Source organism: Opisthocomus hoazin, chromosome 8 (assembly GCF_030867145.1).
Source record: "Opisthocomus hoazin isolate bOpiHoa1 chromosome 8, bOpiHoa1.hap1, whole genome shotgun sequence".
Taxonomy (NCBI): domain Eukaryota; kingdom Metazoa; phylum Chordata; class Aves; order Opisthocomiformes; family Opisthocomidae; genus Opisthocomus; species Opisthocomus hoazin.
Genome location: NC_134421.1, coordinates 48968761 through 48994117, shown reverse-complemented (window position 1 = coordinate 48994117; position 25357 = coordinate 48968761). Strand labels below are relative to the sequence as shown.

The window sequence follows — 25357 nt, the reverse complement described above, 5'->3', positions numbered from 1 at the left end:
TATGACGTACATGGAACACCTTATCCTGTTGCTGCATGAGGAGAGAAAATGAAAACTCCCTTCCAGGCAAGACAGAAAAAAATCCTGGTTTTCTCATGCATTGAAAATTATAGACTGATTGAATCAATAGAAAGATGAAGGCTGGAAGGGACTTCTGCCAACCTTTTGCTCAAAGCAAGCAAAGTTCAGACCTAGGTCAGGTTGCTCAGGACCTTGTCCTATCAAGTTTTAAATATCTCCACAGATGGAGATGAAGATGAAAAATTTTTAATTCTGTTTAGTAAAATAATCTTGCATATGTTTTCACATAATGACTTTATAGATCTTGAACATATATTCTACATATATTAAATGTTTTGATTTCCTACTGAAGCCAACAGTGACTGGGAAAGCACCTAAAATGTTTGGTTATCTAGTTGTCTAAAAACCCACTCTAATTACACAGATTTGTTATGAGGAAGGGCAGGGGGAGAAAGTCAGAAGGAGGCCAACATTTAGCCTTGGCTTATGATGAACACTTATCTTATCAACCTACTGTTAATAAACTCACTAAAACAATAAAGAGCAAGATTTAATTTTAACTTGGTTTACTGGCCTGCTTTAGCAATGACTAAAGGTGATAGCTTAGAAAAATATTAATCAGAGTCAGCTATTTAAAGTCAGACCTCTTTTTTGGGCAGTTTCTGCAGGAAAGTTCATCTACCAGCCATCAACCATGAAGATTCTTAGCTACCTCCTGGCTTACCGAAAGTTCCTGCTCATTGTCCTCACCCCTCTGCTTTTACTTCCACTTCCACTTATCATCAAAACCAAAGTAAGTGACTTACTTTGAGAGGTAATTTTTTTGCACCTGTATGTCATGCCTGAGATTCTCAGACCTTTTTCAGAATCATGGAGTCATAGAATAGTCTGGGTTGGAGGGGACCTTGAATGACTTCATCATGTTTTCATTGTAGATTTTTTTTTTGTCAACTCAGAGTATTTGCATAGAAATGTAGAGAGGACAACAGATTTAATGCAAGATTCTGTGCTGGTTGCATGATGTTCTGAATTATACATTCATTTTCTTGTTCAGGAAATATTTTTCTTATTTAACTACATCTAGACTACTGTGAAAACCCTGTCCTTACTATTACATTTTGGCCACTTTTAAACAACTCTGTTTAAAAGAAGATGAATTGTAAGGAAGACAGCTGCAATTACCTTTTTATTTGATGATGATTTCATTAAGTTCATCATATACTGTGTGGTCTTGTAGCAAATGACCGGAATCAATGATCTGAGAAATTATCTCTGGTTCCTACAAAAAGCAAAGGTTATGGCAGGACAACTTAGTTTTATTTCAGTTGAAATAAATTCTGTTGGCATTCAAAAACTCTTACAACAACTCCAGGCTGATAAAGCAGCTATCTGACAGTCGTATTAGTGATTCTATCTGGTACAGCTCTGGTGTCAGCAAAATGAAACGTTATTCTCCTGTGACGTATTATCACGTATGCACTATATGTAGCATGCATAACAATACAGGAAAATCCATCTCAGAAGACTTTGTGTCACAGATGGATTATGGTTACAGAGCAACAAGCTTCACATTGTCTCACATCACGTTTTCAATATTTCACTTTCCTCTCTGAGCATGAAGGATTTGTCAGATTCAGAATGTGGTAGGACTGAAGTGAGATGAACATTTGCTGGGTGACAAATGAATTGACACTATTAAATTGTTTCATACATAACACAAACTGCCCCCAAAAAATAAATGTTACCCATAGCTGATGGTCTTGGATTTAACTTTGTTGTTTTCCAGTCAGAGGTTCCCAGAACCATTTCAATAAGCTATTCCTTTCCCAATACAAGCTGTTTCTGCTGCTATTGAGTAGTTTCATGCCCTAACCAGTGGCATTAAAAGATCTAAACCATTTTCCTCAAAAGCAGAAATACGAATCAAAACTACACAAAAGAGGTTTCTAGGATTCTAGAAGAAACTCACTTCATCTCATTATATTCGACTGTTGCTGTATTTTATGGGCAGCACTGAAGTAAATCCTCCTGAAAAAAATTAAAAACTTCCTGTTTTTCAGGAGTTTAGATAGAGGACACTCACTAAAATTACAAGCCTTGAAAACAACAGTTGTATTTCTTGTCAGTCTTGCACAATGCTTTTTATATTAGATGATATCCTTACCTTATTAATGCTGATGACAAAACTTCATTGATTACAGGAGAGACAAAATTTGACCTATTATTGACTGTGAGTGCTCCTAGAGGTTTAAAGGTTTGCTTGCAGCTGCAGAATGTTTGTGATTTATGTTAATTAATGGCCTGAGAATGCTTCTGAATGACCTGTATGATTAATGGGGCTTGAAGGAAAAAGCAGCTGACTTTTTTTCCACCTTCCATAAGTGGCAGAATTTAAGTAATTTTACTATGTCTTAAAAAAAAGACTTTAAAACTATTAAACAGACTATGTTTCGTGTCTTAGCAGGGTTACCAACAGCAGACAATGAGTACCCAAAATTCAGGTCCCTTGACTCATACTTCTTCCAGGTGGGGGGAATTTCTCTAGTGACATAGGTGGACCTTTTGCAATTGTGACTCTTTTCCTGGATGATCCACTCCTATTTTTGTTGGTGCCTTTTGTATTCCAGGAAGCAGAATGTGCCTACACATTGTTTGTAGTTGCCATCTTTTGGCTCACGGAAGCTTTGCCGCTGGCTGTTTCAGCTTTGCTCCCTGCCTTTATGTTCCCATTGTTTGGTATAATGGAATCCAAGGAGGTAACCCTGTTTTTCCTCTCTATCATACTATGGATTTCAGTGATAAAATACCCAGAGAAAGAACCACATAATGTTGAAACCTGATGGCCTAATCCATGGATTTGCTGAGAGACAGTCACTGTAGGTCTGCCTTAAGACTTGCTTGCATGCATTGTCCTCAGGTCTTGTTCATATTTCTTTACTATTTTTTCTCTAGACTGTGTTTCAGTGCTTAGACATCAGTCTATGGGAGGATGCTAGCTAAATATAAAATATCCTTAATGTTACATAAATAAGACAACACACTAAAGACCTCGTGCAGAATTCTGTGTATACATTTTCCTGTCAAAGAGAGGACACTGCAGATGATCCTACTCTATGTTTAAAGTTGTTCTTTTATCTGTTAGATAAATAAAAGCAGCATTTCATTTGTGATGTAGTTTGTATGTGAGATGTGACTGCAGATCTTAAGTTGTTCATCTCATAAGCCTTATTTTTCACTTCATTTTAGCATATACACTTTAGTACAGTTAGTCTTGCATCACTTGATTTAAATGAAATTAATAATTTCAATGAAATTAACATTCTAAATGTAAGTCAAAAACCATTCTTGATATTTATTTCAATATATACCCTTACTGGCATTTTTTCTTCTTTAAATTGATAATACCAAATATTAATAGAAAGTCATCATTTAGTTAACAAAATATTTTTTGTTTGTATTTCAGGTGGCATCTGCTTATTTTAAAGACTTTCATCTGCTGCTGATCGGAGTAATTTGTTTGGCAGCGTCAATAGAAAAATGGAATTTCCACAAAAGAGTGGCTTTAAGAATGGTGATGCTGGTGGGTGTCAACCCTGCATGGTATGTGCTAAACAATGTCTTGAAGGACGATAATACTTGTGGAAAGCTATGTATTCCAGAAATAATTGCCTACTGCTTTTTCTGTAGTAGAAATTCAGCCTTTCTTTTCTACTGAAACGAAGTAGATACTTGAAATTAAATGATTGATTTGTAGGTGACACTATATTATTTTGCTGAAATCCTAATTGAAAGTTCCCTGCAGTGATTCTGCTCTTAATAAGGATCCCTCTGAACAAAAAGTCTCATGAATCTGCGAATAATGTAAGGGTCCTGTTTCTTAATGGTGGTTAGTACATTTCGTACCTGATGCCTACAACTCAAAATCTGCTATATGCTTATAATTAATTTGCATTTAAATACTGTATGCAAAATTGTGGACATTTCTCTAAAATACAACAAGAGTTCAAAAACATAACAAGGAAAAAAATCATAAAATTAAAGATGTGGTGGGGGAGGAAAAACACATTAAGAACAATGTCTTTTTATGTGTTTTTTTCTTTCTCTACCTATGAAAAAAATATTGAAGGAATAGGAACTTCCCCAGCTGGATGAGGTGATGAGGGAAATCAAATCACACACTCTCTACTTACTCACTATCAGCATATATCTTATGAAGTGAAAACTCTTTGCTTGCTTTACAAGCTCGCAGAAAAGCTCTAGGCCCACAGATTCATCTGTCAGCACACCGGTAAGGTTGCAGATAACATCTGTAGGGCAAGTCTGGCTTCCCAGGATACATGATGTTTATGACTCCTTGTCAGCAAGCAGACAGTGATGGGAAATAAAATGTCAGAAAAATAGAAACCCCAGGTCTAAAAAATGAGTTGCCTCTTAGGTGATGTAACTAATGGAGTATTTCCTCATCGAAATACTGGGTTATTCCTATTCCTCAGTGATTTGTCTGTCTTAATCTTAAATATCACATGTATTTTGATTTTTCCTGCATCTTTCGATACCTGGTAGCTTTCTTTTTTGACATTCTTGTTCAGCTGCCTCCCATTATCTCTAGCTATATTCTTGATCTATGCAATTTTAGTTATTTCAACTTCCCTCTTTTTTTTTTGATCCCTCCTAAATCCTCACCTTTGGCTGAAATCTTGAAAGCGAGAACACAAGTGGATGGCGTGCTGTGCTAAGCTGAACATTGCTGGGGAACTTGCTGTGAACACAGAAGCCCGCAGCCAGCTGCTGAGGATACCTAGAACAACTCCACAGACAGCTTTGTAACCCTGAGCAAGCAGTATCCCTCACAACTATCTCAGCTCTATCATATTTCCTGATCATGACAAAAGGATGATAAGATCATGATAAAATGATCTGTGAAGGAGAGGATCCTCCCACCTCTCAGCATCTGTTGCTTGTTAGCTGTGCCCACTGCAAAGTGATGCATGCTCTTCTTTGTGCACAGCCCTCCTCCTCTGCTAGCAGGAGTTCCCAGCCAGCCTGTGCACACTGGAGCCTCATCCAGACCGAGGCAGAGATATCATTGTAGAAGGTTTCTGCATGAGAGGACTTGAAGGATGCAGCAGTGGAAGTAGAATAGCAGGACTCTTCTGGATACTGCATTCTGCATTCTTCTGGAGAAACAGGCTTGTATCAGAAATAGAGTGGCCAGCAGGACTAGGGAAGTGATTGAACCTTTGTGCTTGGCACTGGTGAGACCATACGTTGCATACTGTGTTCAGTTTTGGGCCCCTCACTACAAGAAAGATGTTGAGGTGGTGGAGCACATCCGAAGTTGTGTCAGGGGAGGTTTAGACTGGATATTAAGAAAAATTTCTTCACCAAAAGGGTTATCAAGCATTGGAACAGGCTGCCCAGGAAGTGGTTGAGTCACCATCCCTGGAGGTATTTGAAAGGCATGTAGATGTGGTGCTTAGGGGCGTGACTTAGTAGCAGACTTGGCAGTGTTAGGTTAACTGTTGGTCTTGATGATCTTAAAGGTCTTTTCCAACCTAAATGATTCTATAAGTCCCTAAAGGCCTCCCATCATTTTAGCTATGCAGTCTGGTCTGCAGACTAGCAGGGAAAGGTGAATACATCTATGCAACCTGCAAGGACTAGAGTAATAAAATATTGGTTGTGCATTACGTAGCAAAGAGTAACTTTATAGCTGAATGTAAATGAAGTTATGATCCAAGGTTTCATGTAGAATATTTTTAATAACACCTTAGGGAGAATAATGCAGAAAAACTGGGGCTGAAGAGGTGAGGATATATTTCTTTTTTTAATCAATTTTAGAGTCACTCATTAGAGTATACCACACTGTACTAAATGGTAACCTGACCATCAGTCCATCAAATGCTGGAAATTTGTGATGAACAGTTTTGAAACATGTTACTGAATGTCTTCATTTACATTGATTTTAAATCCTCTTGCAAGTTGTGCTAAAATTATATTTTTCTACAATGTGAACATTCATATTGTGTGCTTAGCCTGACCAGTATTTTCTGCACAAAAATTTCTCCTGAAAACACAATTCTTCTCCAACTATCATCTGAGGACTTCATCAAAAGCTATGTAAAGTTAATGAGTTTTATATTGCTGATGACAATTTATGTTTGATCAGGTCCAGCACTTGCAGATCTGCAGATCATTTCATCATTATGCAATTAAAAGTGCACAGAGAAAAGGTGTCCCTACTGAGAAAAAAATCAAGTTTGAGATTTTGTTTCTATTACCTGAAATGAAAGGCTATGAGAGGCATTTTGAATGGTATTTTTGTGTTGTAAAATACTGCTGACATTATTTTTGTATAAAACCTTCTATTCATGTGCTGTGAAGCTTTTGATCAAGACTAGGCAAAGAGCTTTACAAACTGCAGAAATGACTTCTCAGAAAATGCTGTAACACCACAGTCCCTCTGCTCACAGTTGTTCTCTCCCTGTGGTGACATGGGGCAGGGGTTTAACAGCACAGATAACAACTTAGGACCAGAAGTCAAGAGGAATACTCTCATTCATAACTCCAAGAGATGCATAAAAATGACAGTGGCCTGTATTCTAAAATCACTGTCAAACTTCACCAGATATGACTTGGAATATTTGTGGTTTTTAGTGTAAAACTAGAATGACTCCAGTCACTGATGCAATTCAGTACATTGCATCAGTGCAATCAGGAATTGCACAGATGCAACTCCTATTTGGTAGTAAACTTAGCATAAGTGCGCCAAGACCAGATGCAATTCCTATTTGCTAGTACGCTTAGCATAAGCTGTGCCAAGACCAGACTAAGACTTTATAAAGACCTTAATTTCCCCTTTTAATATCAAGTATGATGTTTATTGAAGCACAAATAATCCCTACACCTGTCTCAGGGTGTGGATTAAGAACTAAGTTAAGCACCACCTACTGAAATGCTAATATTTCTTCTTATAACGCCTGCACTGGTATCCTGAGAATTTATAGCCTAAGTGATAAGTCCAGGGGTTTGACCTAGCTTATACAATACAAGATTAATAGTATTAGCAGTGTAGCCCTTCTAATTTTTGTTGTGACATGCATGGTGCTCTTTCTTCAAAGATGATTAAACTACGGTATCATTCTGTAAATAAATATCATTGCTTCTGTTTCAGTTTATAAAATATTTGATCCTTTAACTCTGAAGTATGATAATTTCAGTGTCTTTGGTCAAGATAATTTTAATTCATAAACTTCCTCAGAAGTCAGTTACAAGCTTTAAATTTTCAGTGTTTCCTACATGCAAGCTTTTTGTTGAAAAAGCTTTCCATTTATGTTAGATAGAGTGGTGATAGGAGGTGTTTTCTGTAACAGCCACAGAGTCTTCTCTCCTGTTCCAGGCTTATGCTGGGTTTCATGGTTAGCTGTGCTTTCTTGTCAATGTGGCTCAGCAACACCTCTGCTGCTGCCATGGTGATGCCAATTGTAGAGGCTGTAGCTCAGCAGATCATCAGAGCTGAAACAGAAGCTGATGCGCTGGAGATGTCTTGCTCTAACGGCTCTGTCAACCTGGCACTGGAGCTGGACGGTAGGTATGCAGCACAGTTTGTGACTTTGACCACCCTCACTCTGCAGCAGAGTAAACACCACATGAAATAAGGTTGAATGATTAGGGAAGTGATAACCATTACATGCTTCTTTGGGAGACCTCTCTTGAATCACTGTGTATGAGGTCTCTCACGTTCACAAAGATTAAATAAAACTGAACAGGTGCAGAATATGGCAGTTACATGATACTACAATACACTGGGAGTTAAATGTTATCAAGAGCAAAGAGCTCTTTAAGCTCAAGGGTAACGTGGGGAGAACAAATGAATCTAAACTGGTTACGTGCACAGCTGGATTGTAAATAAGGAAAAGATTTCTCATCATTAGAAGGTTAAAACTTTGGGGAATAGGAGGCATGAAGGAGTAGGGCACAACTTAGCTGTTTTTAAGATTGGCATTGGTACATGTATTCATGGGATGATGCAAAGTTGTTGCATGGAATGGGACATGCTGATGGAGCCTTTCCAGTATTGCTCCCTTAAACACTTCTCTGTCTTTCCATCAATGTCTTGCAGAAAATGTAGGAGAATGTGAAAATGGTGACTGGAAGGAGAAAGAAAAACAAGTTAATGGGTAATAGTTATTCATTTATTAAATTCTGTTCTAAGAACGAATCTAAATATAATATCTGTTTATTACAATACATACCTTTGCTTTTCCAGATATGACAATGATCTGGGTAGTACTGTGTGCACAATTGAAAAGGAAAATGAAAAAGAAAAAGAACAGGTACTGAAGGTGTCTTTTTTTTTTTAATGCAGCTAGTGTGTGGAACTTAGTTTTAACCCGTCTCACTGCTATTTAACACCTAACATGGCACAGCTAGCAATGAAACTAGTTTCATGTGGCTAAGACATATATGTGTAGATACACATATACATATAGTTTGCTTATTTAATTCTTTTGTTAGTCGGTTTGCACTCCCAGTGTATCTCATGCAAGTTAAACCAATCTCACCAGAGAACAAACTCCTTGTATCAGGTGTATATATGTGTGTCAAGTCTGAGACAGCTCAGGCAAAGGACTTCAGGATTTGACTCTCCCTTCTCTTCCTTTGCATGAATAACTGTGGCACCACTGTAACAGCAAACCAAACCATGCAGTGTTTGGCTATATTGCCAGCAATTTGTCTGGCTGTTCTGGGACATTCTTGAATCCTACTTTTGCGCTTGATGATGAGCCCTTCTTATATGTTAATTGGTGTACATTCTTTCTAAGCAGAACCTACCACCTGCTGAAACAGGGAGAAAAAGCAAAAAGGAAAAATACAATGGGATTTTCAAAGTGATGTGCTTATGCGTTGCTTATTCTGCTACCATTGGAGGGCTGACTACAATCACAGGAACATCGACTAATCTGATTTTTGCTGAGCACTTCAATACGTGAGAAATTATATTAAATTATTTTATTCTTATTAATCCAGAATTTTAACTGTTCTTTCCTGAGCTCTCACATGGCTCCCCTAAAATGCATCAGAAACTTTACACTTTAATTTGATAGTATTTGATTCTATTACTTTCGTTTTTGTTATTTTTTGTTAAAGGGTTAAAATGAAATTGCACGGTTGTATTTGCCTTACACTGGAAAGGCTGTAAGTGATCGCCTACCCCATGCAAAAAGATGGCCATTCTTTGGTGCAGTAGTACTTTACTCTTTGAATAGCTGTATGGAGAACGATGGGTTTATCTGAGGAGGAAGACACTACTTAGCATGACTGTGACAGACACTATCTGACAATAAAGGACTGTTGTTCATTTCTAAGTACAGTGGGAGCTAAGTTTGGGTCTGCTTAGAAAAGAGCATCAGGAGATTTTCAGGACTTAGTGCACTATGGTTAGTGCATTGCTGAAATGAGGAATTTAGGTCCATTAATCAAAGATTAAGCAAAAAAATTCAAACTAGTCTGAAACTTTGCATTCAATGGAATATTTTGTTTTGAGGTTATTAAAAAAAATCTTTAATATTCCTTTTCTAAGTAGAACTACTTTGAAAAGAAATTTGGCATATTTCACTCCAAAGCTTTTGAAGAAGTAATCGTTCTTGCTGAACTTTTTTTCTTCTGCAAACTAATCATTGCCAGAAATATTTGAACTCTAACTTTAAAATAGACCAAAGTAAAATACATCTTTTTATTACCCTCTGCCCACTACTCCGTATTGCCAAGGGGGAAATGGTGAAAGACGTTATTGATAGATTTTATTCCAACCTGTGTTCCATGAATGGATGAAATTTGTCTTCATCATGCTGCTAAAGAGAGCTGAAGTGGTACAGTCTGTAAATCAGCCTGTGCTAAGAGACCACCAACAATGGAGATAGAATGGAAATTATAGCATAGTGCCTGTTACTGGGGCCAAAGAACTGCACAGAGCAGACTATGGCATTATAAGTCCTTCAGACTTAAACTTTCAGACATGTAAGCATTTCTGGTTCAAGCCAGCTTCACACTTGTGAGCCTAGGAGAAGCTGAGACTGACTGGTAGAGGTGAGGGCTGTTCTTGTTCATTTCACTGCAGTTGTAGGAAACTTGAATAAAGCTGGCTTGCAGCTCGTTTTTCAGTTTGTCTTAGCTGTTAGCAATCTCTTCAAGAACACACAAGCAGACTGTTGTTCTGCCCCTGGGTCCTCACCCTCTGCTAGGACCATGGGCTGTACATCGAGTGCTGCATGTGTAATCTAGTTTTATAGCCCACCAGAATTTTGTTTAATCTTTACACAACGACTGAGCCTAATCCTTAGCTTAATATGAATCTGCCACCTAACTGTGCAAATATTTTTATCTTTAACTCTCTTGCTCCCCTTTTCCTTGGAGGCCTCATTTCTATTCATGCCCTGTCTGAAGTGGGAAGTGACCTGTTAGCATGACTGGGACACATTTGCATCTACCTTCAGGAGTCATAAGCACCTGAAGGGAAGATAATTCAACAGAAGAGCTATACATATAGCATGTTCCTGGGTTTCCAACTCAGTGACAAAACACTTAAAATGGCACTGTGAAATTCCATATTCTTTATATCTTCTTGATTTTAGTACTAACCAAGTTGGAATGAGTGTTTACTGTTCTTCCCTCCTTTTCATTTGTCCCATGAAGAGGAAGGTAGTATATCTATGTTAGCATTGGAGCCTGTGTGTTGCTGGGAATCCTCAGCCTGCTGTTGATTTAGGACAAGCAATTATGCTGTGATCCACACAGCAGAAGCATCCCAACCAGTGAGACCAACTTCCATAAGGGCTTCTTTCCAAGACATGTTTATTACTGATCCTCTCAGGGTCACTCTGTTTTTAATTTTATGCAAAGAGACAATACAATATAGTGTCTAGAATAAAGACAACTGGGGGGAAATAAAAAAAAAAAGTAACGGCTAACACACCATTCTTAGGGTTGGACTAGATGACCCACAGAGGTCTCTTCCAACCCCTACCATTCTGTGATTCTGTGATTTTGTGATATGTAGCAACCTAGTAAGCTAAGCATTAGTCTGCTCACAACTGTCCATAAGACACCCAGAAACCTTTTCTAGCCAGGAAGGCATCAATGAGGATGAGATGAGTTGGTCCTCACTGCTTCCTGGAACAGATCCTTGGAGATGCTGAGTCACTTTCTTCTGACTCCATATTTTTTTTCTTTTAGTATTTTATCCCCTTCTGTATTGGTGTTTTTCCTCTTGAATCCTTCAGGCTGCTGCCGATCCCCATGTCAATTATCTTTACACAACAAAACTGCACATCTGCAGTTTTACCTATCTAATCTTACACAGCTCTGCTGTGGAGACTTTCTTACAGCTTTTTCTCATGTGAAGCAGTTTCTTCAACACTTCAGGCCAAGGTTCATGGCTGGGCCATAATAGAGCAGGGCTGTAGATCCTAGGAGTACAGGCAGCTGTACCCCAGGGTGAGGGGAAGGCTGTGGAGAGGTTAGAGAGAGAAAGGCTTATCAGACAACACTGAGTCAGGCAGAAAACAGAGTTCTGTACTTGAGGAAGAGTAGATCCTACAATGGAACCTTTGGTTCTCCAGCCAGGCTCACTGACAAGTTACTCAGTTTCCTGAATCATATTCTGGTTACCGACTAGGACCTTCTGACATGAAGAATCAAATTTTGCCAACATTACATAATTTTCAACCTAAGCAATTTTATAAAAGTCATAAAAGATACAATCTTCTCTGGAGTTATTCTATGAATCAAATCTGTTGGCATTTGTAGTGTTTGCCTGGAAGGAGTTTATTGTTATTGGCAATGAATCACTATAAAATAAGAATTATTAAAGTCAATCAAACTTTTTCATTTCCCAAAGGAAACAGGTATAGAAAATAAATAGTTCAGTGTGTCCTGTCCATCCTTGCCTCAGGCAAGACCTGTAGGAGATAATCCAACAATACCAGATAATCCAACCAGTACTGTATAATAGACAATTTTTTAAATCATTTAACTTGATCATCCAGTCTACCTGAGGAATATTTGCTATGGAGATGAAGAATAGCTAACTTTAACAGTAAGATTAGTAGAAACACAGATATTCAGACCTGCACAAACTTACTGGGAAATCTGACCACAATAACTTTTTGTAATGGAATTGACTCTTTAGTATAAAATCTTCAAGAGCTTGTTTTGTTCCTCAATAAGGAGTTGTTACACATAATACAGGAAAGAAGATCATAAACAGTTTAACAAGTGATGAAATGCTAAGTCATTGATATGCCGATGTCAGTTTTTTCCTATATTGGAATTCACACATTCAAAATGTGCTGTGGCTAATCATGTAACAAAAGCTAAATAGCAAGTAATCAATAACATATATAATAGCACAATGCCTTTTCTTGTTCAGGTTTCACTGTCTCATCACTATGTACAGTTGCAATTTAGAACACCACCTCAAGAAGTGGGTAGGGCTTTTGGTCCAGTCCCAGCTGGCGTTTTAATAGCAATACATGTAAGGATCATAATAAGTATAGATCAATCATAAAATCTGCTCAATACTTGAGAAAAGCGTTTGTAATAAGCATTCACTCCCTCAAAGACCTATGTGACCATCAGAATTCCTTTTCTTCTAGCAAGGCCTGAAATACGTAAGATTGGATAATATTGAAAATAGTCATTACATCCTTCGTCTGGACATTGTGATTTTACTTCTATCTGATTTTTGCATCAAGGAGGAAGGCTGTTCAAGGAGACTAGAATTTTCTCACTTTTAGCATGAAAAACTCTCTCAGTAGAGCTGGAGGAGCTCAAAGGAAGAATAAATTCTGTTCATGAAGTAAATTGAAAAACAGGATTCATTTACCTGGCCTTTTTGCCTATCTGGCATCTATCTCATCCAACAATAAATTCGTTTCCCTCAGAAAACCAAAGCCCATTTCTCCTTTTCTCAAATGCACATGGCAGGGAGAGTTCTAGCTGAATGGCCCAAATCTGTAAACAGTAGATTAAGACAGTCTCAAAGAGAAAAAGTGACTGGAGAGACAATCCACCTAACAAAGGAATATTCCTGCCTTTCCTGGAAATTAGTAATAATTTTGTTTCTAATCAGTTTTGAATCCCTTATGAAACCTTAAACAGTATAAGTCTGAACATTGTATCCACTATTGCCTTCTAAGTTCATTGGAGCTTGTTCATTTGAATATATTTTCTTGCGCTAAAGCCTTCTCTCAAAGAAGGGTTTTTCTTCAAGTTCTGGGTTTTTTTTTTGTGGTCCTAATGGTTCTTAATGCTGTGAGTGGCCTTTCCTTGCCTCCTGAACTCGGGTTAGACACATCTAGATTAGTGTCAGATCCCTGGACCTGTTGCTGATCCCATGCTCAAGTAACTGGCACAGCTAGTTCCTGTAGAGGTCATGATGACCAGGAACAGGATGGGAGAGTGAGGGAAGAGGACACCAGAGGTCACCTCATGCTGAAGTCAGCTGCCGGCCAGAAGAACTCTCTTGCAGCAGGGCTTTCTGGCACTTCTCACAAGTCTTCATTCCTTTGCAAGGCTCAACTAAACAGTCTTTTACTTTCATCCAGACGCTACCCAGCTTGCCAGTGCATCAATTTTGGATCCTGGTTTATCCTTTCCATCCCCGTTGCAGTTGTTATTCTGGTGCTCTCCTGGGTCTGGCTCCAGTGGCTTTTCCTTGGGTTTGAGTAAGTAAATGTTGTAATCAACAAAACCAAATGTTGATGATGTAAGAGATATTTTGTACCAGAAGCAAATGTTGCATCTAAGCTTAACAGTCTTAATAGGAAGATAATGCAGCAGCAATGATTTTACATCCTTGATCAGTATGGCTGAGTCTCTGGATGGGACAAGAATTTTCTAAAATAATGTTTCTTCACTGCTCAGCCCAAAGTGAAAAGTCCGTATCACAGATGATAATACCCATTCCCTTATAATATACAGACATCTTCATTAAACAGTGCATTTGTGCAAGACAGAATAACACTGAAATTTTGTACATTTTGTTCTAAGACTGGAAGATTTTTAGTCAGGATGCTGCCCTTCACTGGAGTCAGGGATTGGCTTGAATACTTGAGCAGTATCTGTGTTACAAACTGGATGACTGTATTTGTAAATGGGAAGTAAAAAAATTCCACTTTTCCAAAATTTATATGTGATGGCATGGTATTTTTTTTCCCCCTTAGAGCTTGTGCTTTTAAGGTTTTGGAGAGGACAATACTTTTTTGGGATGATTCTTCAAAGCCTAGTTCTCCACAAGTTCACTAACATCTGCAGAGATAACAATGTGGACACCTGTCTTCCATGATCATATTGCTGTGTATGGAGCAAGAGATGAAGAGTGAGACTTTACTCTTAAGCAGACTTAAAATCATCCCATGTTTACCACTCCATAAGTGAACATTTATTGTTTCATTTTTCTTAATTGTTTCCCTAATGTTCTTTTTAAAAATATGTAAGGGTCTTATCCAAGAATGAAAACCTAGTTCACACCAAATAGTCTGCTTATCTGTATGCAGGCTACTCATGCAATACAAACTTTTTCATTACAAAACAAAGTAAAGCAAAGTCATAGATTGCTTTCATTAAATAGCCAGCTTATGTATTTGATTGCTTCAGTTAGTTTCTATGATTGAGGTTTCTTACTTCCTGGGCAAAAGACCTAGTCAATAACAGGACACATTTTGTTGCTGCCTCTGTCAATCTCCCATTGGGCTTTGTCAATTAATTCCAATATGCTCAATTTGGTGGGTGATAATTAAGTGGCAGATACTGCATTGTAAAGTAAAAATTTTACTTTTGTAAAGTGCTATTGGTAACTGGAAAGGCTGGACTCTTTTTTTTCTGTATGCACTGTTAAGTCGTTGTTCATTACTGCTGATTTATGTTCCAGTTTTAAAAACATGTTCAAGTGCGGCAAGAATAAAACAGCTAGAGAAGAGGCCTCAGCACAGGTGATTGAGGAGGAGTACAAGAAGCTTGGACAAATGAGGTATGCCAAACTATAAATCTGCAACAAGAGTGAGTAAATCCAAGTGCAAATTTAAAAAAATGTTTAACCGGTTCTGTTTCTGATATAGCTACCCAGAAACCGTTACACTTATCCTGTTCATTCTAATGACCCTGCTGTGGTTCACCAGAGACCCCGGCTTCATCCCAGGATGGTCTTCACTTTTTGCAGAGTAAGTAATCTTTTTGATACACCAGCAAGAACTGTACTGTGTCTTAACTACATACTTGCTTTTCTTCTCAATTAAAAATAAAATAAAATACTTTCAAAACTTCTGAGATATTCCAGGCTGAAATTCTTGAAAACCTATGTGGTGTGTACAGAATAGTTAAATTCCAGCAATTTCATAGATGTGTGTGTGCAATAACTGAAATGTGCTAAACCCATTACAGGATAAAATAAAGTGCCTCCTAAGAGGGATTATGCCTAGTTTTTAGATTTGATCCAGTGAGGGAGAATGCATAACGGTAATGCGTAATGGTTGATGTTACAGTATCCTACTTCTTCATCAAATCTACAATTTCAAGAATAAATCTTTGGTTAGAATTTTTTGATCTACTGCCCTTAGTGGCAGCCACACTTGTATGCATACAGGTCAACATCTTTTGCTTTGACAGCTCTAATTAGTGATATAAATTACTATCTGTTCATACATAACTCTCTCAGCATCATAATTCAGTGAACAACCAAAAAGCTAGGAACTATTCAGGAAATTTTTTTTCTTTTTTTTCATTTTGCCTTCTGCTGCAGCTTGGTTTCCAGTCCCTTCTCCAGGATCACCTAGACTCTTTTTCCTAAGAAATCAGTTGCTCTTGCAAGAACTTATAATACTGTGATACCTCCTGTTCTCTTGCTGTAATTACAGTAATTTCAGTTCCGTTCTGTGATAAAGGTTTGAGTTTTACTCTGAAGTACTGGGAAGTAGTTGCAGGATTGGGAGGAGTGGGACTTTGTGCTGTTTAGGCCCTTCTCGGTTTAACGTTTGTTACCGGATGGGTCAAAGGCCAATGCTGGACTTGCACGGTAATTTTCCATTTTGTTTTCCTACATGTCTGGCATAAATGACATGTGAACATGCATCCGCCATGACTCCTCTCTTTAAATATCCTCCCACCATTCATACACACACGCATGTACCAGTCCTCTGCCAGAAGTTTTGGTAGAGGAGGTTACACAAATTGATTATAGCCCTTTGAGGATTTAAAGTACAAAGCAAAATTATTTTGTGTAAAACACAACATTAAAAAGTGCAATAAAAACTAAGATTGTTTTAAAATTATTTTTTCATTATGCAAAAAATTGCAAAAGAACACTTTTTCCCCTTAACAGCAGAACTGATGATCATTGTCTCACACGAAATACTGTGTTCTTGAATGGTTTTTGAAGTGTTGACCTAATCAAGCAATCAGCCAGCTAAGCAATCAGGCTGGCTTTGTTTCCCTTTCTGCTTCATATTAACATCCAGGGCTCATCGCATTCCGTTTAACAAGATACAACTGACACTGAAAAACAGACATTGTGAACAACCTTCAAACTTGGGACTTATGGCTCAAATTGCTTATTTCAGTCCCGAGATCCCCATTTTTCTATCTGAAGTTGTCTGTTTACTGTTGTCTGAAGATTTTGTTCAGTGGCAGGGAAAAGCAGAACATTCCCATAGTAAGTGTGGTTACAGGTTCTGCACGGGGATGTGACTTTGTGGATGCCCTCTGATGTTTTGCTTGAAAGGGAATGCAAGTACATGTCATGTCACATTAGGCTGAATCATGTTCTAGTTTGGGTGAAGTAACCTGAAGAGAAGCAAAGTTTGTGTTACTGCCTAACAAAACCTTTAAGGGAATAGAAAGCATTTCTTACTATTCAGATCTCGCCTGTTTCTAGATAGCTTTAATTTATCAATCAACTGCATTAGCTGGCCTAAAACCAGGCAATTACTTTTTGGTTTTTACTTTTCTGAGAAACAGAAGATTTCTCAGCCATGATGCATGAGGGGTCAAGAAGCCAGCTCAGGTACAGCTGGGAGTAGTGCTGAGCCATCTTTGAAGAAAACAAAGACACAAACAGGTAAAAAAAATCAAAACCCAGCAACTGTGGTTCTGTCAGTGGTTACATTGCACTCAACACCTTGAAGTCCAAGAGGCTTCTAGCAGTGCACGAACTGTGGCTTACATCTCTTATGCACGTGTTCCCTAATACCGCTGTGTACAAAATTGTTTAGTGTTTTGTATTTAAGCATACTGATAGGCATGTGCATGATTTCCTTAAATTTATGTTACAAGAAACAAGTGTAAGTAAATATTCTCTGCCCTTAGAAATCTGATTTCTTATCAGAAACCTGATAGTACTTATTTTGCACAGGACCTTGTCCCACAGTCTCAAGCCAGCCTCAGCGAAGTTCTGTCACCTGCATAGGTGAGCTTTGTCCTTAGCACAAGCTGCAATGTCAGAGCTACAAGTAACATTGTGGCCCTCCACAGCCAGTGAGTGGGTCCTACTGGGTATGATTCACACCACTCCCAGGGTCTTAAACCAGACAGGACCATTGGTTCATTTGTTCTAACATGCTGAATATCAGAAGAGCTACAGTATTCTGTGTTAAGCCTAGTATAGTTCTGTTTTATTAGAAGGTGAATTTCCAGAAAGTAGCCAGGCTGGATTTCAAGGTGGCAAAGCACAGGTTCCTCAGATTTTGGAATTTACCACTTTCCTTGACAGTTTTTCTTGGTGGATAATCATCTCTGTTGCCGAACTAAACAAGACATTCTTGTTGATAGGACAAGGGGTAATCATTTTAAACTAAGAGAGGGCAGATTTAGACTGGATAGAAGGAAGAAATTCTTTATAATGAGGGTGGTGAAAGACTGGCACAGATTGCCCAGAGAGGTGGTAGATTTCCCAGCCCTGGAAACATTCAAGGTCAGGTTGGATGGGACTCTGAGCAATTTGGTCTAGTTGAAGATGTCCATGCTCTTTGCAGGGGGGCTGGACTAGATGAGCTACAGAGGTCCCTTCCAACCCAAACTATTCTATGATTCTAACACAAACTTGCACCTTGTTTTCCATCTGAATATAGCTTCCAGCCATCTGTTATTGTCTTTCCCTGATGGATTAAAAGCTTTTCTGTGATAGGTTCTTTCAGGATGTACATCTTGTTTAATTATATCATATTAGATTTGTTTTGACAAACTAAATGGAATGCTCAAAGTCTTGCTGCAAGAAACAATTTCCTATCACTCTCACCACCCACTTTCATGTTCTCAGCACCTTGTGTGCATCCTCACAAGTTACTGAATATCTGTTTAAAATACAAACACTGATTTTTTTTTTAAATCCCAGCAGAAGTACTAGTATTTAAGGATGATACCTCCCCACTTCTTAAGGGCTACTTCTTGAAATGTCAGACAATTTTTAATCCGCGTTTGTGCTGTATTGGTATTAAGTAGAGCCCATTTTTAAGCAGCATTATCAGATGTCTTTCAAATATACATTACATTTACCAGTTAATTTTTCTTAAGAAAATTTTGTACAACTATTAAAAATTAATCCTTTACAATCCTGCCCTGAGCCCCTGCCACCTCGCTCTGGAGGCAGACTGCAAGATGTTTTAGTAAATGTTGTATAACACTACAGAAAACAGCGCAGGGTAAAAACACTGGTTTCCTCCCCATCTGTTGACAGCACAAGATCACACATCATTTCTGCTACAGCAGCTTCCTGCCATGTCCTGGCCTGATTCCAGGCTGTAGGGTATTAGCTTCAACCAGAAGAGTTTCAAGTTGGCCTTTGGCCAGGACTTTATGAACCTCGTAAGAAACAGAAAGTTCAACGCTTGGCTGCAACTGATTACAGCTGATGTATGCAAGGTGGGCTTCCCTCACGCCTCCTCAGATTCTTGCCTGAGTGCATTCTTCCTTTTTTTCTGCATGGTTTATTCCTTTCTTTACTACCACTGTGTACTCGTGCCCACAGCCCTGTTCTCTACAATGATCTCAGCTGGAGTGATTGTGAAATGTCCTTAATCAACAGCTCTTTTACTTCTTTACAGGGCAATCAGATTTGCAGTGTTACAAGCAGGTAGATGTTGTATATGCAATTGTGTTACAGTTTAGATAAATGGACTTTGAAAGATGTTTATCTCAAAATTTTATAATGATTGAATAGCTTCTGTTTGCAATGGTGCCTTGTGTGTCTTCATAATAGTATGACTGAGAATAGTTTTCTGAGAATGGTGTTTTACATCAGGAATACTAAGTTTTTGTGAGCAAAAAATTGCACCTCCTTAGTTCAACAAGGGGAAGTGCAAAGTCCTGCACCTGGGCAGGAACAACCCCAGGCACCAGTACACACAGGGGGGCCACTCAGTTGGAATGCAGCTTTGTGGAGAAGGACCTGTGGGTCCTGTTGGGCACCAAGTTGAACATGAGCCAGCAATGTGCGCTTGCCACAAAAGAAGCCAAATGGCATCCTGGGCTGTGTTAGGAGGAGTGTTGCCAGCAGGTCGAGGGAGGTGATCCTTCCCCTCTGCTCATCACTGGTGAGGCCACACTTGGAGTGCTACATCCAGTTCTAGGCTCCCCAGTACAAGACATGGATATACTGGAGACAGTCCAACAAAGGGCCACAAAGGTGGTTAAGGGACTGGGGCATCTGTCATACGAGAAGGGGCTAAGAGAGCTGGGACTGTTGAGCCTGGAGAAGACAAGGCTGCAGGGGCATCGTGTCAGTGTTTAGAAATACCTGGGAGGGTGCAAAGAGGATGCAGTAGTGCCCAGTGAAAGTCCAAGAGGAAATGGGCAGAAACTGAAACACAGGGGGTTCCTCCTGAAGATCAGGAAACGTTTTTTATCCGTGAGGGTGACCGAGCACTGGCACAGGTTGCCTGGAGAGGTTGTGGAGTCTCCATCCTTGGAGGTATAGAAAAGCCATCTGAACATGGTTGTGGGAAACTGGCTCTGGGTGAATGTGCTTAGCAGGGGGGCATGGACCAGGTGACCTCTAGAGGCCCCTTCCAACCTCAACCATTCTGTGAAGAATCAGCTGCCTAGAAGTGGCAGCAGTAATTGTTTCTGTATCTAAAGCTTGCCTTCCTTCAAAACTCCTAGCAAGTCTTAAGTCAGTGCAGGATAGGATCCTAGAGGAAAACGTTTTCTGCTCTTTAAGGCCCAGTGCATCTGGTCCTAGGCTAAAGGTGGTATACAGGCAGAACCCTCTGCCTTGAGAAACCATAAGAAAATAATAACTTGTTTTTTAAAACTGTTTTTGTGTGTTGGCAGATAATAGGAAGCAGGAGACAGAATATGTTAGAGAACGACTTCAAATTCTATGGTAGCTTCATTTTGTGGCAGTGTTAGCTAAACTAAATGTTGGTTGTGGTGTCAGTGTGCTATGCATATTCAGGTTTTTTGAATCTCACCTAACACTGTTGTTAAAGCAAACAGACCTACCAGTTTATACATTTGTAACACACAAATGGGAGATGATTTTTTCCTTTCAGTGAAAAGCCCTGGTTTAGTATAAACACTTAAGCTGCTGGGAAAATCTACTAGGAAGTTGCGCTTGGATCTACTGTAGCTGCATATGCTGAAAACCATATGGTATGAGGCCGAGAGGACAAATATATTGGTGTATTGTTTTAGGAAAACTTACAGGAAACAGAAAAAAAATAATAACAAAGCCTAAGAAAGTGTTGGGTTTAACTTTCTTCATCAAAATTTGTCTTCATTTGGATGACCATCTTGCTGAAATAAGACAGACTGGGACATGTCACCACATAATAACGTGAAACAGAATCAGATGGATGTGTTAAAATGGCCTTAGAGCTCCACTTTACACTTTACCTGATCTTGGGGCTACTCTGTCCAAATTAGAAGGATACTGGAATAGTTTAAGAAACATTAGTGCAAGCAGTTCTCAGGCACTGGAAATGACCAAAATAAACATGGCCCTTGTGTCTATGACTCTAGTAGTAACAGCCATAGAAGGATCACAATAAAGCTCTGCTGCCTTCTCTTGGCTACAAAAGCATCATCCTTTGTGTGTATGCACACTGCTCTGAAGGCCTGTTTGACTGAATCTGTTACAGAGCATATTAAAGTTATTAAATTTATCACTGAACTGTGAAAATTAGCTGTTTAAGCATCAGCTATTCCCAAAGATTCCCCTCCCCCAGCTTATTTCTGTGTGACAAAATAACACATGCTTATTCAAGATGCTTGTTTATGAAATTAGAGGGCTTGCATCTAATATTTCCACAAATGTGGCGAACTGACTTTGGCTGGCTGCCAAATGACCACCCAGTCACTCTTTCACTCCCCCTCCCTAATAGGACAGGGGAGAAAATATGGTCAAAAAGCTCGTGGATTTGAATAAAGACACAAAGATCGATCCTTTATCAGTTACAATCATGGACAAAGCAGACTTGATTTGGGAAAAATTAATTTAATTTAATTGCCAGTTAAAAATGGAGTTGGATGGCGAGTAACAAAGATAAAAACTAAAACACCTTTGCCCCACCCCCTTTCTTTTCAGGCTCAGCTTCACTCCTGCACTCCCGACTCCTCTACTTCTTTCCACTGCACTAAGTGGCGTGGGGGATGAGGAACAGGGAGCTGTGGTCAGTCTGTAACAGCTCCTCTCTGCCACGCCACCCTCCTCCTCACTCTTTTCCTCTGCTCCTCCTGACTATATATATTTATGTGTTTTTTTCTTGTTAACTTCTCCTTAGATATAAAGGCTATGCTACGGATTCAACAACTGCCTTGATGGTAGGCCTCCTGTTCTTTGTTATTCCAGCAAAGACATTGTCTAGGACTTCAAATGGACAAAATAGTTGAGTATATTTTCATGTGGATTTTACTACAATAAGGTATCATCTCAGACACAACCGTACATGTAACTTACTGCACTTGTTAGAGGAATGTTGTTAAACACTAATGTTACGATCTTAATACACGATAATCTCTTACTGGGATGTAAAGCACCCCTGGCCTGGAAGTCAGCGCCAACAATTAAGCAATGTGAGCAGGAGCTAGTGCTGTGCATGAACCAGCTACCTGCAGCCCACTGCTGCCAGTGGAAATCACCTTTCCATTAGCTGCAGTGGGCTTTGAATGGGACTGCACCAGGCAGGGTTGAGTTTATTTTTTGAAAATATTACTGCTTATTTAAGGTACTCCCTAAAATTCATCCTAGTGAATGAGTCCATTCTCATTTAATTTTTCCCCTTCAAAACTGAATTTACCCTGTTAATGTATACCCCCAGCTTGTCCTCTTTATGCATTCAATTCTGCTACTGAAATCAATGAGATCTGGGGGTTCACAGAGAATGCAAGTGCAGAACATAAACGAGTCAAAGTGAAACAGCACTTGCTCAGCAATCTGTCGTAGTAGTGCAGTTTTATTGAGTAGATTAAACTCATTGATATCCCATAGCTATCTTCCACATCGGGAGGGAGGGGAGAGGGGCCAGTGCTCTGCAGCTGGAAACTGTGCTAGCTCTATTGTCTTCAGGCTGTGACAGTTTTCAACAGCTAAGGATCTGTCCCGAGAACTGCAAGTTGCTCATGTCAAAGACTTTCCTCATGTTATAATGATGCGATTTGACCTTTGAATATCTCCCAAGTACTTCCTCAGAGAGAGTATTTCAAGGTGTTTTTCAATATGATTTTCAATGTTGGTGGGGGGTTGTTTTTTTTTTATTTTTTTTTCTCTAGCTGTTTTTGGTTACAGTCCACTGATTACTTGGAAGGAATTTCAGTCGTGCATGCCCTGGGAAATAGCTATTCTTGTTGGTGGCGGGTTTGCACTGGCAGACGGCTGTGAGGTAATGCAATCTATGGAAGATACTGAACAATTAGGATGACCCACATCAGGAGCAATTCAGACATGCAATGCATTCACAGTTATTCTCTTGCTTTAACAAGTTATTCAGTAACAATATTGAACCTGATAAATGTGATGAAAATTGAAGGTGTTCAGAAAGAGGGTTACAAGAAACGGATTTACTTTGTTTTCAAAGACTGTGCAAAATGATGATGACTCTTTGTTACTTAATTTAAAGCTAATGGTGGTAGGAGTTGTGCAGACACACAGTTGCCAAAGGCTTAGGGTTAATGTCCCATGTCACTGAGTTACCTTCCGTGTGGAGCCCTGCTGAGTACTCCAGTAAATCGAGCAGGTTTGGGCCCAAACTCTGGTTATGAAGCCTGACATATGCATATTACAATTTTCTGATTGTGACTCCTCTAAACATCTCAGAGGTGCAAATATAAATAAATGAAATATAGTTTGCATGGGTTCCTATATGGCATCATTGAATTAGAAAAATGTGCTTAAAAACATGTGGTAGGAATATGGAAAATATTTCAGATTTTTTCCCTTTTACACAAAGACTTCACAATTAGCAGATAAGTAAATTCCTGTTCTATACCATTTATTAAAATTGCTTTTCAGTAATTTGTAAAACATAATGATGTTGTTGTATTCCTTATGCAGGTTTCAAAACTTTCTGAGTGGATAGCAAATAAATTGACCCCTCTAGGATCACTACCCTTGTGGCTGGTTATCCTGATATCATGCCTTATTGTCACTTCAGTAACAGAAGTGGCCAGCAATCCAGCTACCATTACGATATTTTTGCCCATACTATCTCCTTTGGTGAGTAGAACACATGTTGTTTTTAATCAGAAACTGCTTATCATCCATGTAATAATACAGCTGCTCAAAGAAGCAGTTTTTAAAAGTCTCCATGAAATACTTCATGCGTCTTTTTTGCTGTGCTGCATGGTACATTGGGTACTTGGTTATTTTGGAGCTTTCTTACAAGAAATGCTGAAAATTCAGTAAAATTAAGTAAGAGTTCAACACTCAAAAATTGATGCTGTTATTCCTATTTGCGAACAGTTGAAGGACTTGAAAAGGACAATTCTCTTAGTGTTTCTTCAGGACCACATGTTCAGTGAAAATTGGAAGCACTGCAACTTTCAAGCGTCAAAAAAGAGAAGAGAGGGCTAATAGATGTGCTTTTTATGTACTTCTTATTTTTTCTCTCCTTGGCTTAATTGTGTCCTTTCTTCTCATCTTTATCAAAACACCCAGTTCTTTCTTCTTCTTCAAAACTTACTGATCATCTTCTAGCCTGCAGATTTTCCTCTTGGGCAGCCTAGACATGTACTAATGCCTGTTCCCTCTCTTACAAAGAAACATCCGTTCTCACTTCATTGAATCCCTCCTGTGTATTATATAAAAATTCAATTTTATCTTCTTTCTTGCAGTGTTTTGCTTTTAGGGCTTGTGCAGTGCCCACACTCTTTGCAATAGTCTTATTTTATAAGCTCAACTACAATTAGAAAACATCAGGTGTGAATTTGAAGTTCAGTAGCTATTCTGTATTAAAACCACCTTCTCTCTCCTGAAGCATTCCCAGATATAATCTTAAAAATGAGTTATCAGAAAAGGTTATTTCTCACTACTTAAGCTAGCAGTTCTGTTCACAGTTCACTTGTGTTAATATAATCAGTTAGTATTTATGTATTACATTTGGCAAACGTGTCCCTTGACAGCTGTTCTTTCTCTTTTATTTTATGATAGGCTGAAGCCATTCATGTGAACCCACTTTTCATTTTGATACCTGCTACCTTGTGTACTTCCTTTGCATTCCTGCTTCCTGTAGCAAATCCAGCCAACGCCATAGTATTTTCATACGGTCATTTAACTATTATGGACATGGTGAGTTTTAAGCAAAACTCCTTAAAGGGGAGTTTTAGCATTTTAAAAACTTTCTTCAGTGTCTTGATGTGAGTTTCTGCTTGCTTTTTCCTCTCCTTTAGGTGAAAGCTGGTTTGGGCATTAACATCATTGGAGTTGCTGTAGTTATGCTTGCAATTATGACATGGACAGTACCTATATTTGATCTCTATACTTACCCAAGTTGGGCACCAGATATCTCTTCTACAAATAGCACCGGGCTGTAAAAAAAAAAAAAAAAAAGAATCCTGGGAACTGGTTTGAATTGGTCCTGTTTCTTTTCTTTTCCACTGACATGTGGTGAGTCACTTAAAATGCTTTTTGTCACCACTACAATAGGGATCCACATTGCTGTAAATGCCATATTTCACAGTCCCAGAGACTGATGATCCAGCCTGAGAGTCTAATCAGGAAGAGTGCTAGACTTTCTGAATATCACAAAGTTAGATCAAGTTTCCAATCTAGTTCAGCTAGTCTGAATTTTTATATCTTCATGTTATGAAGGAAAAAAGAAATGTGCATAGCCATCATCACCGACACTTT

General features: G+C 38.8%; 1 protein-coding gene across 1 annotated transcript; it reads left to right on the top strand.

The window, feature by feature from the left end:
* Window positions 1-715: 715 nt before the first annotated feature.
* Window positions 716-25041, top strand: SLC13A1 (solute carrier family 13 member 1). Its single transcript, XM_075428292.1, has 15 exons — window positions 716-814; window positions 2649-2777; window positions 3485-3621; window positions 7421-7608; window positions 8144-8201; window positions 8291-8357; window positions 8847-9010; window positions 13629-13748; window positions 14954-15052; window positions 15141-15242; window positions 21795-21898; window positions 22783-22892; window positions 23564-23725; window positions 24659-24796; window positions 24898-25041. The coding sequence occupies exons 1-15, from the start codon at window positions 716-718 to the stop codon at window positions 25039-25041; spliced, it is 1821 nt and encodes a 606-aa protein (XP_075284407.1).
* The last annotated feature ends 316 nt before the right edge of the window (window positions 25042-25357 follow it).